Source organism: Aristolochia californica, unplaced genomic scaffold (assembly GCF_029961685.1).
Source record: "Aristolochia californica isolate CCGP_79_NKW_82.1479 unplaced genomic scaffold, dmAriCali1.0.hap1 SCAF_16, whole genome shotgun sequence".
In the NCBI taxonomy this organism is placed as follows: domain Eukaryota; kingdom Viridiplantae; phylum Streptophyta; class Magnoliopsida; order Piperales; family Aristolochiaceae; genus Aristolochia; species Aristolochia californica.
This window is the reverse complement of record NW_027181837.1, coordinates 15,008,499-15,019,633: the sequence shown is the minus strand read 5'-3', so window position 1 is coordinate 15,019,633 and position 11,135 is coordinate 15,008,499. Positions and strand designations below refer to the sequence as shown.

The following is an 11,135-nucleotide window of genomic DNA, read 5'->3' as shown; positions in this document are numbered from 1 at the left end:
TATAAGTCAACTTATCATGAGGAATGTATAAAAATCATATCTTATGTTCTCTTCTATCCTAAATATCATGTTTCGTCATAGTTCAGTTCGTGGTACCATTTTGGTATCCTAATTATGGCATCTAGAAGTTTCTTCTACTTCCAAATTCCTAATTCCTATTTTCTTTCATAGGAAACATATTTTCAAACAAACACAACATAAGAATAGGCCAAAAAGTGTAGGCTTGAAGCCCATTTTACTGAGACACCATTTTAGCTGACTTTCCCCTCCTTCCAGCCAAATGAACTGAATTGGATTTATTCATGATAGCCTCCGGGTCCAATCTGTCAACAATGAAGCGCGAAAGCATTTTGTGGACCACAATAGCTTTTTTCTCTCTCTAAAAATTGGAGTCGCACAAAACCAAAAAGATTTGGTCTCAATACACTAAAAAACATTGTCATGCAAACATTGCCATGCCATCCTGCTGAAGCTAACAAATGGAGAAAACCCCAAAAGGAAAAAACACAAACTGCTAAAGCTATATAGTATATACCCCGCAAAGAAGTCCCAGAACTGCTGGATTATCCTTCCAGATCTGTTTCTGTGGTTTCCAGTCAGAATTTCCAAGCTACAGTGTCAAAGTGGAAATGCAACTATACAATCACCATAAAACTTGACCAATAAACATTTCCACCGATTTTCTACAAGTAAGAGAAATGTCATATATGCATGCCAAAAAAAAAAAAAAAGGATTTACAAACTCTACAAATGGGGAAATGGTACCATTTACATTATAAGGGCAATACAAAATAGGAATCTTCACAACAACCTGACAAAGGAACCTCTTGCAAGCTGTCCTGCACCAGAAAAGAAAATATGCAAGCAGAAGAACACACAATTAGAAGCCAATAAAATTTTAGTATTCAAGTATAATCTAGTATCTCAGTTCGATTTTCCATGATAAACATCTGCACTACTATCCTTCCACCAGTTCGTATTTCACAGCAAGTCCTAAGCCCAAATAAAGGAAGATTATATAGATAAGTTTGATAGCTGAGAGAAAACCTTCACACATCTCACAGCATGAAGGTACAGGATCCTGCATGCAAACCTTCTCTTGCAAGTATTCTCATCAGTAAAATAACAAGATAAATTTTAAATTGTTCAATTTGAAAAACTCTACAGTCAAGAGAGATGACAATCTGATCTATTTAAAGCATTTTGCCCTAAAACTGTGCTGACTATGGTGGGAATATGTACCAAGGATAAATTGATCCACTCCATGGCCCAAAGATGAGAGGCTAGTTTCTCAACTAATTCTTACAATATTATCTATTCTTGTTGCTGTAGGAAATAAGATCAACGGTGTAGAATGGTAAGAAGAGATGTACCCAATGTTAAGATAGCCAGTACAGCATATTAATCATGTCACAAGAAACTCCCACAACTTCTCTTTAACTGACATCTCTTCCTCTTCCTCTTCTCCATACACTTTTTCACTCTTGGCATCTGTCGCTGGATTAAGTTCATTGTAGATCTCACCTACGAATGCAGATGTTGTCTGAAAGGCATGAACAAGAAAAATGGTAGTAAGGAAAGAGATTTCTTTGGAAACCAATTAACCAACATTTAATGGCAAACAAAGAGAAAGTACTCTTTCACAAGATCTCTCGTCTTTCCTAATAAACCTTTGTCAAGTATTAGTGTGTTCAAGTTTTTAAGGGCCAAAGTGTCAATCACTCAAATGTTGTTATATTGGGGGTACTTTTTGTCACAGTAAGATTACTAAGGTGACTCAATAAATGAGAGTAGTGCTTCAAACAGTCTGGAGTTTCACCAAAAAAAAAAAAAAAACATTTTGCTCCCTCTTCTTTTTGATCAGTTTGTTCTTTCTTCTCTCATGAGAATGCTCAAGTTTTAGTTCCTGGCTCCTAACAATCCACTACTTGAGAAGCATTTAAAAATTGTGAGTGTTAAGATATGAATTTATTACACAGCTCCTTGTCATTTATTCTTTTGGATAAAAATATTACACACCTTAACACAAACTTTCCTTCAAACGAAGGCTTTTGGAAACGTTTTCCTGACGTAGAAAAAGTCCAATAGTATGTTATTTGAGAACTCAAGCCACACAAACACACCATGGAAGACCATTTTAGAAAATCTTATTCTTTGTACAATTGTAGAGTAGAGCACCCCTTACAGATATTCTTCGCAAACAATAAGCACTGCCAAGCTACAGATCATGCAACTAGGTGAAGTTTCCAACTGACCACCATTCTCAGCAGGCTCTTTCAGAGGGAGAACCAGGTCTATAACATGAATGCATCATGTGCTGTTGGTACTTAAGCATGTTTCCTCACAAGACGTGTTTCTAAGTGCAAGAAGAATAAAAATAAAATAAGGCTATATCCAGTTTAGTAACTACAGATTTTGGGAGTACCTTCTCATCTAAACTGTCTTGTTTTCTGGTCCTTGCATCTTCCAAATGTTCACCATTTTCCACTAGAGGAGGGTCTCTTTGTCTATCAGATACAAAACTAGCTTCAGGTTTCTTATTCTGGACATCTGCGAAGCAATCTTCCTTATTGCCCTTTCCAAGAGACCGATTGGACAAATTTAAACCGTAATGATCCTCAGCATTTTGTGGTTGTGTTGAAACTAGACTGAAAAGGTAGAGTTGCAAAATACACAAGAATAAAAGCATAAATTGTGAATGTAAAAATAAGATTAGCTTATCATGAAGCTAGCAGCCTAGATACATCATATGCCCAATACTCGAAATGCACTTGGAATGTGAACCATGCAAGTTGGGCATGTATACAATGCAAACCCACCAAACTAAAGAATCTATGGTCATGGCACAGCTATCAGCCAAAACATGACTAGGGTTCTTCAAGTAGCAGGGCTTCAAGAAACACCCATGGCAGGAGCCTTTAATTGATGGTTCTTGAACAATTGAGAAAACACCCGCATGCTTGTCATTTTAGCATTCACTATAGTTTCAATTGAAGACCATAAAGCTTAAAGAAGATGAACTGTACCAGTTGGACGTCTTTCCCTCGACCTGGAATTCAGAAGCATCTTCATCTTCCCTCCTTTTCTTGTAGTTTTGACTTGAAGAATCAACAAGATCATGTGAGGATGAATATGTATTCCTCTTCTTGATACCCAATGAAACTTTTGAACTATCCTTAAATGAGTTTAACTTTCTTTTGCTATTATTATGAATAGATGCATTCGATTTATCCTTGGTCCTAGTACAACCAAGCTCTACATTATTCAGCTCCTTGGCAGAAGGAAACTCAAGTATCCCTTTTTCTTCCCCCTGCTTGCCATTGGAGTCTCCATTGTTATAGCTCTTGTCCTCTCCATCAGTCTTTTCAGGAGAGTGTCTGAAGACCATCTGGGCACACTTTTTAACCCATGATAAAGGTGTTGAAACAAGGAGTGAAGAACCAGTTGGTGATTCTGTAGAAATGAAACTTTCTCCAACCTGCTTAACATCATCAACCTCAAAAAGTGCTGCAATAGAGTGCCTTTTCAAAGGAAGCTCTTGTGCTTCAGAAAGGCCTTTAGCTGGTCGTTGCATCTCAGATGAAACTATATTTTTAGAGGTTACATTCATCTCCTCAAATACACTGAGTCGTTGAACCTGTGACTGAATTTCTTCTCTCTCTTTATGCAGCAGTACTCTCTGTTCTTGCAACTTTTCCCTCTGGACTTGAAGTTCTTGGATAGAACTCCTAATTGCAGCCCATTCTTTCTCTCTTTCTTCCCGATCTAAAGCAATCAGTGTTCTCTCATCTTCAATCCTTTTCAATTCTTGTGAGACATGTTCCAGTTCTTTAGCAGCTAGTTCCTTCTGAGAACCTATAATTTCAAGTTCCTTCATCTTTTTTACCTCAAATGCTTCCTCCTGCTCTCGTAAATAAGCTTCAATCTCTTCTTGTCTCTTGTAAGCAAGGTTTTCGAGAGCCAATTTTTGCAGCTGAACATCTTGATATAGACTTTTTCTCTCCCGCTGAATATTGATTAACCACTCAGAGTGCTCAGACTTCATCTTACTTATAAAGTCTTCTCGCTCACGAAGTAAGGCTTCTTCATCCTCCTTGAATTGTTTACGAAGATGATCCTTCTCCATCACCCGACTCTCACGTTCATCCTCAAGAAACCTGGATAAAGCTTCTCTCTCTTCCGAAATTCTCTCAGCTTCTTGCCGAAGTTCTTCTTTTTTCTCATCAATAAGCTGCCACTTGGCTTCAAACTTCTCCTTTTCTGCTTTCAGCTCTTCTTCCTTAGCAGCAAGTTCCAGCTTTTGAACCCTGAAACTATCTATTTCATCTTTGAGTTTTATTTGTAGGGCTCGCAACTCTTCACGCTCATTTTTGGTGAGCTCAAGTTTCTGTTGTGCTTCAAGAACTAGTTTCATTTCACTTTCCAGTGATTCTTTACGTTTCATGAGGTCATGGTTCATTTGTATAAGCTCTTCTCTCTCTCGCTGTGTACACATCTTATCAATGTCTGCTGCCTCTTGTGCAGCATGTGCTCTTTGCTCTCTCTCTTCAAGAACTAATGCCCTTTCATCATTACTCTTCTGTTGTTCCATCAGTTCAAACAATCTTTTCTCAATTTCATGAATCCTTGTTTCAACCTGCTCTTCCTTTTCCTTGAGATTTTCCTCCCAAAGTCCCAAAGCTTGTCTCTTGGCCTCGATCTCATCATCCATTTGCTTCTGCTTCACGATGAGTTCAGCTTCAAAATCACTTCTCTTAACTTCCAAGCCAGCTTGATGCTCGGCAGCAAGTTTCTGAATCTCATCCTATAAAAAAATTATGAAAATTATATTCTGAGTGATCATCAATCAGATATTAAAGAAACAACCACCATACATCAAACTGAGAGGAAATGATCAAAATTAAAAAAGAAAAAGAAAAAGAAAAAGCAAAACCATCAAATGATTACACCCAAACTAGTTACATGAACCGGCATACTGGGACTGAGAGATCAAAGATGCCATGATGTCAAGCCTGTCCACTTTCCATGATAAATGAACGTACTTACACAGACTGGGAGCTCAAAGTCAAGTGAGCATTTTAGCTAAGCTAGGAGATGTCCAGGTGTGGCATAACATGCCTACAAGTGGTTATGAATGTGATTCAAATAAGGTCTATTGTCCTTCAAGAACATCACAAACAATTGGAGCATCCAAAGAGTAATCCAACCAGGTGAAACCATGTTGCATGTTATTCTCTTGTCAGCTTCCTCAGATGGGTGAGGATAACTGGTTAAAGTAAATAATATCAGATTGGAAAATATAAATAACTTAAGAGCATGTTTCGCAACATAATCATGTGTCATTTTGGCTTCTAAATTTTATGTAAGATAATTTTTCTAATTGAGAAAGGTGTTCTTTTCTTCTTCTTCTTCTTTTTTCTTCTGCTTTTATACTTTCTAAGACTTTAATCAGAGTCACTTTGTTTTCCGTTTTCAGAGAAGAAATTGAGTGGTGCACAAGAGGATGTGGTGGGGGAGGGTATTGGGGTTGTGCTCTACTAGATTTAGAGTCAGACTGCCGTTCATGCACTACCAGAACTCAGGATTCCAAATTAGTGGGCTTTTTGGAAGTACAGTTTGAAAGTAAAAACTGGAATTCCATTTACTTCCACCATTTCAATCTGATACACTGTATATTAATTTTTTCAAGCAACAAAATTCCGAGTTGCATAACTTTAGTATTCATGATTTTCAGTTCCAAACACATTAACCCCTAAGTTTAAATTGACAAATGCATCATAGAATGAGTCCTTTCTTCTATATAATGGTTCATTTACTCAAGAAGAGAAAATATTCACATATGACACACGACATATTACATATAAAATTACATACATAAATACATACAATATATATGAGAACACATAGAAGATATAACTTAATTACAGAGAAACATCAAGCACAATTATGCATGTCGGCTGCTGTGACAACCTCATTGTCAAGATGCTTTAACAGTCAATTGAAAAAAAAAAAAAAAAACCATGATATTCAAGAGGATCGCTCCCAAGCAAGGATTTAACAGCCAAAGGCCTATTATTTGCATGTGCCCACAACGGTAAGAAAACTGAAAAGCTTCCATAGACCACAAAACAGTGAAAAACACTTACACATTCCTTGCTTAAAAGTTTTTCTTTTAAAATAAGCAACTCCTGCTCTTTCTTGCAAACATGTGCTTCCCTTCTAATGACAGCCTGCACAGCACTAACTAATGTCAACAAAATAATGGAATAGGGAGAAAAGGCATATATTGAAACAAGCAAGCATAAACACCTCTTCTCTGGCTTCAAGGGAATGCAATTTCATTTCTAGGTTGGACTTTTCCTCTTCTAAAGCAGCAAACTTAGTATTTATGTTTGTTTTTCCTTTGTTCAGTTCTTTCTCAAGCTTCTCTAGGTGCTGAGATCTTTGAAAGACATATTCTTCTCTCTCATTTAATATTTTCTGCCTCTGGACAAGACTTTCTTCTTCTTGCTGTAGCGCAGACTTGCGTGCACTTAAACATTGCCTCTCAGAGCTGATTTCCTTTTCTTTAGCATCAAACCTAAGAAGTATAATAGAACATAGATTAATATATAAATGTGTGTACAGCACATATGACAGGACATGAAGCAAAAAGTGAATTGATTAAACAATTCCTGGCATAGTACGACATCAAATTCTCCAAGCTGAGACAACTGGAGAATTTAGTAGATGCACCACACTTATTAAAAAAAAAAAAAAAAAAAGATGCACCACATTGTAACATTATCACTTAATGTCTTCATGGACACGTGACAGACTGAAAAGACAACAAGATATTTTGTATCACTACAACTTTGTAAACTTGAAATGAAGAATAGGATGAGCTTATTTGTTTTCTTCCAGGGCCATTCCTAGCCAGAAACTAGAGACCTAGAAACTGATTTTTTTTAATGTTAATTTTATTTGGGTAAATATTTAAAAAGATCAAGTAAAAAGACATGAAAAATGTTTATATTTGTTTTTGTTTTTGTTTTTCTTGGAATGGTAAGACGACAAGGAATGAACACACAAATACTCAGAAAGAGTCACTAAGAAATGCTACATTCAGAATCCAGAAGTAAGAAGAAACTAAAGCAACAAGCTTACTCAAACTGGAGTGCATTAAAACGTCTTCTAATATCATCTTCACGGGCTTCTATTTCCTTAAACTTTCTTTCAGCAGCAGAATGAAATCGGCTAGCCTCTTCCTTTAATATTTCTGCTGTGTGCTGCTTCATGTCAGACTCGATATACTTTTTCTCAACATCCTCCAAGATTTTTTTTGCTTCAGTAAGTTCAGCCTCAGAAGCAAGCTTGACTCCAGCAGATTCTTTCCGTACCTCGTGCAAGGCTTTCTCCAACTAAAAAGAAGGAACCCAAGAATCATAAACAAAAACTTCAACATATGTCAGAATGGGATTTCCAGTAACTTTCATAAAGTTGTGCAGTTCAAATATAAGTGCCCATTTTCTCAGATAGATGCTTTCTCTATCTCTGCTTGCATGTTTGTTCAGATAGCCATTTAAAAAGACAGAAAACAAAATAAAATAAAGAAACTGAAAGGTAACCCATCGCTATAGCAGTATGAAAATGACCCTGAAAGAATATAAAATTTGAAACTTATAAACTTGTAAAGAAAAAGCACAATCTATCTATGGGCATATGATACATTATGTGTAAAAATCCAGATTTGGGTGAAGGAAGAGGAGAAAATTGAGAGAAAAAGGAGAAAGGAGAAGAAGAAATTTCTGAAGAGCTTGAAAGGCTTTGTTGGGAACTGTGCATGAATTCCCAGACTTCTTAAATAGGTGTTTTGAGTTTCAAATTACAAAAATACCCCTAAACGATTAATAAACCTTAATCTCCTTATATCTCCCTAACTACACATCTTATGTACATTAAAATTTAACCACTGATATAATTTAACATGCAGAACAAGATTACATAAAGAAAATTAAGCAATGAAGCGGTAAAATGAGTAAAATACCCCTGGATGTATTTTCTAACATTATGAATACGCCAAAAAGTGCAGTTCAAATTCTACAAGTTATTTTTTGAAATGATATCTACATGAAGTGCCACTCAGGGGAAAAAAGTATCCATGGCAAATCAAGTAAACTAAAAGGAAACAGGCAATAAATTGGCTATTGTTGCCCAAGCAATGATCAACTTCTAATAAAGTATTTAATAAAAAATTAATGATCATGTAGAAAAAGAATCTTACATTTGCAACACACTCTTTCTCAATCCCCAAAGCCCTTTTCAAATTTTCTTCCCGTTTTCTTGCTTCAGCAAGTGCAGTAGCATGCGAAGCTTCAGCACGTTTATGCGTTGATTCAGCTGAATCAGCGGCATTTTTTACCTGTTCAAACTTGGCTGCCGACTCTTTTCTTTCCAATAAAAGAAGACCCATGTGATGCTGGTGTTCATGGAGCTACAACAAAAAGAAAATGTACTAGTTAGATACAATGCATACAAAATAGGAACCTTTTTTCCCATTACAAAAAGAATACAATAAATGCACCAGGAGAGAGATTCAGAGGCTGAACTATCCAATTTGAATGACTGGATAAACTATAAGCAGGTTCCAAGGCCAGGAAATAATACCTAAACCAGAAGAAATCATCATAGAAAATTTCTAGCTAATTGTTTTTTTCTTTCCCTAGATTATTCCAAGACATTGTCACACACTCTTTTAAGCAAGATTATATTTAAATGAACTTGGTGAAACATTTCGACAGCATGACTAGCATTTTCTAGGAACACAACTATAACATGCACAAAGTGCATTCTGACAAAGAGCGTTCCCACCTGACCCCTCGCAGCAAGGAATACCATATTAAAACAACCACTAAGTCAAACTTGCATTTCTATTTTCTTTTTTCTTTTTCCTAATCATGCCAGCTTACTTCTTTCAAGAAGCCCTTCCTAAGATCTATAGATGAGTTTTGTATCTCTGATAGTGCACATTTTTTTCCTTGGCTTTTCCCTCCAGTGGGAAAGTCATCATTTGGCACTAAACAGTTCTTTAAGGAAAACTTGGACCTAAAATTTGATTCATAAGCTTTTTGGGAACTTGGATTCATAATCTCATATATCTGACAGTCTATTATTGTCGTTGTCGCAACGGTTGATTGTCTGACAAACTCACCGACACAGCCAGAAAATCAACTTTCGGGTTGCTCCCCTATACAATCTCCTTATCGTACTAGTAAGTATGGCTTCACTCGTGAATGTAACAGGATAACAAGAGTGAAGCACACACTCTGATTAAGTCCCTACAAATCACGTTCGCCAAGTTTCTTTCAAAAAGGGTACCAAATCTATTACAAATTTAAGAGAAGCTCACCTCAGTTTCAACCTTTGTGATATAAGCTATGAGCGCTGCCTTATCCCGGCGCTTGATGGACTCCTCATCAAACCCAGCATCTTTCAGCCGCTCCCATATCTCTTCATCCGTTGCGCTTCTTCTCAAAACCGGAGTTGAAGGCGATTCGACGGGCTTCGTAGAAGGGGAAGGAAAATCAAGGAATCCCGTCCGCAGTGAACTTGCCATCACTCAGCGAGCTTGAGGGGAAGAAAGAAAAAGATACGAAACAGAACCCTAAAGACCAAATGTTCGTATCTCTTGATTGCTCCTGAAGCTTGTGAAAAGAAATTAGCTAATGATCTGAATTCTGAGCTGTTTTCTTTCTCTTTCCTATCGAGAATTTTTTCTCTTTCAGAACAGAAAGCTGAAAGTCACTATTTAGTGAAGGCACGCACTGATGCAGAAAAAGGAAGGAATCGAATCGGCGCCCTCCGGGTCTTAAATTTCGGTAGTCCTCTTTAATTCAAGTAACTGTTATCTGAACCGTCCACGTTTCATAAGTCGTCTATGAAATCAACGGTATAAATTGAACGACAATTTGTATCCGTTGGACTAGGAGGGGACGGACTTCATTTGAGAGAGTTGGTAGGTCTAGTGACGCCGATTCGAATGTACTCCAAAAGCACCTTTAACCGCAGTCTACTTATTGCGGTACTCCACCAAGGGACCATGCTAAGCTGCTTCGGGTGAAAGCAAAAATCGCTTTTTTTTTTCTTCTGTTTTTTAATCAGTATGAAAGATACTTTGCTAAACGTACAGCGTCTGCTTCAGACTGCTTGCTTCTTAAACTATTCCATTGTAGCATTAAGAAATCTAAGTCCAGCTCTCGAGTCACAACAACACAAGTTGAATAGAGGCAAATAGCATTAGGCACGGGGCCTCTACGTCGCTGTCAACACTGTTGTGAGTTGAGAATTTCAAATTAAAAGTTTAAAGTTTAAAGTTTAAGTCAAGCATGAAAACAAATTGTATTAGAAGAAGAGAGATAGAGTTGATAGGGTAAAAGATAAATTGTAAGTCGTTAGTTGATTTATTTTTTATTTATTTTTATTGAGTGTAATGGTTCATCTGGAACTCATATCAAAATATAATGGGGGATCTATCGATCTAAATCTAAAATGGAGATTGAAAAATCTCTTAGAGAGAGATTCGGAAAAACTTGTGCAATTTGAGATTATAATACTAGTTTGTGATTAAAGGAGCCTTTCAAATCATTTGTATTTGTTAATTCTAATTAGATGGTGAATTTTCCCAAGCAATAACTCTTGGACAATGAATATCACTAGGAGAACATCAATAACGAAACGTTTTATTTTTTCTATGTGATGATTGGAAATAAAATTGCCTACAATTGAACAAAAAGATGGATATCTATGGACATACAATTCAGGTGGCAAATTTGCATTAAGAAGTGCATTAAAGGTGATCAACTAGAAGAAAAAAAAATTGATGCCAAATTAGGAAGGGCCTCTAAATAGTTCGTGGAGACAAATTTGCAATTGAATAATTTTACCATCAAAAACATTTTTTTGTCGGTTTTTTGTTTTTGTGAAGTTGGGTTCAAGACTCATCCCAAAATTACTATCCAACTTAGGAAACCTCTTTACCAACTAATAAACTCAAGATCTTTGTACTCATTAATCTATGTAGGACTATTCTTTAACATTCCCCCTCACGTGTAAACCCTCTTTTTGTGGCTCTACAAGTGGATAATTTGAGTGGAGGC

At 36.6% G+C, this 11,135-nt stretch overlaps 1 protein-coding gene across 2 annotated transcripts; it reads right to left on the bottom strand.

The window, feature by feature from the left end:
• Window positions 1–498: 498 nt before the first annotated feature.
• Window positions 499–9,758, bottom strand: LOC137953035 (nuclear matrix constituent protein 1b). Of its 2 annotated transcripts, none has more exons than XM_068800219.1 (9): window positions 9,389–9,758; window positions 8,264–8,473; window positions 7,147–7,400; window positions 6,310–6,580; window positions 6,147–6,230; window positions 3,027–4,804; window positions 2,426–2,648; window positions 1,374–1,543; window positions 499–839 (listed from the first exon to the last, which is right to left on the bottom strand). In XM_068800219.1, the coding sequence occupies exons 1-8, from the start codon at window positions 9,593–9,595 to the stop codon at window positions 1,406–1,408; spliced, it is 3,165 nt and encodes a 1,054-aa protein (XP_068656320.1). In that variant the 5' UTR covers window positions 9,596–9,758; the 3' UTR covers window positions 499–839; window positions 1,374–1,405. The 2 variants fall into 2 exon arrangements, with proteins under 2 accessions (XP_068656320.1, XP_068656321.1); XM_068800220.1 differs by having other exon boundaries at window positions 499–834.
• Window positions 9,759–11,135: the final 1,377 nt, after the last annotated feature.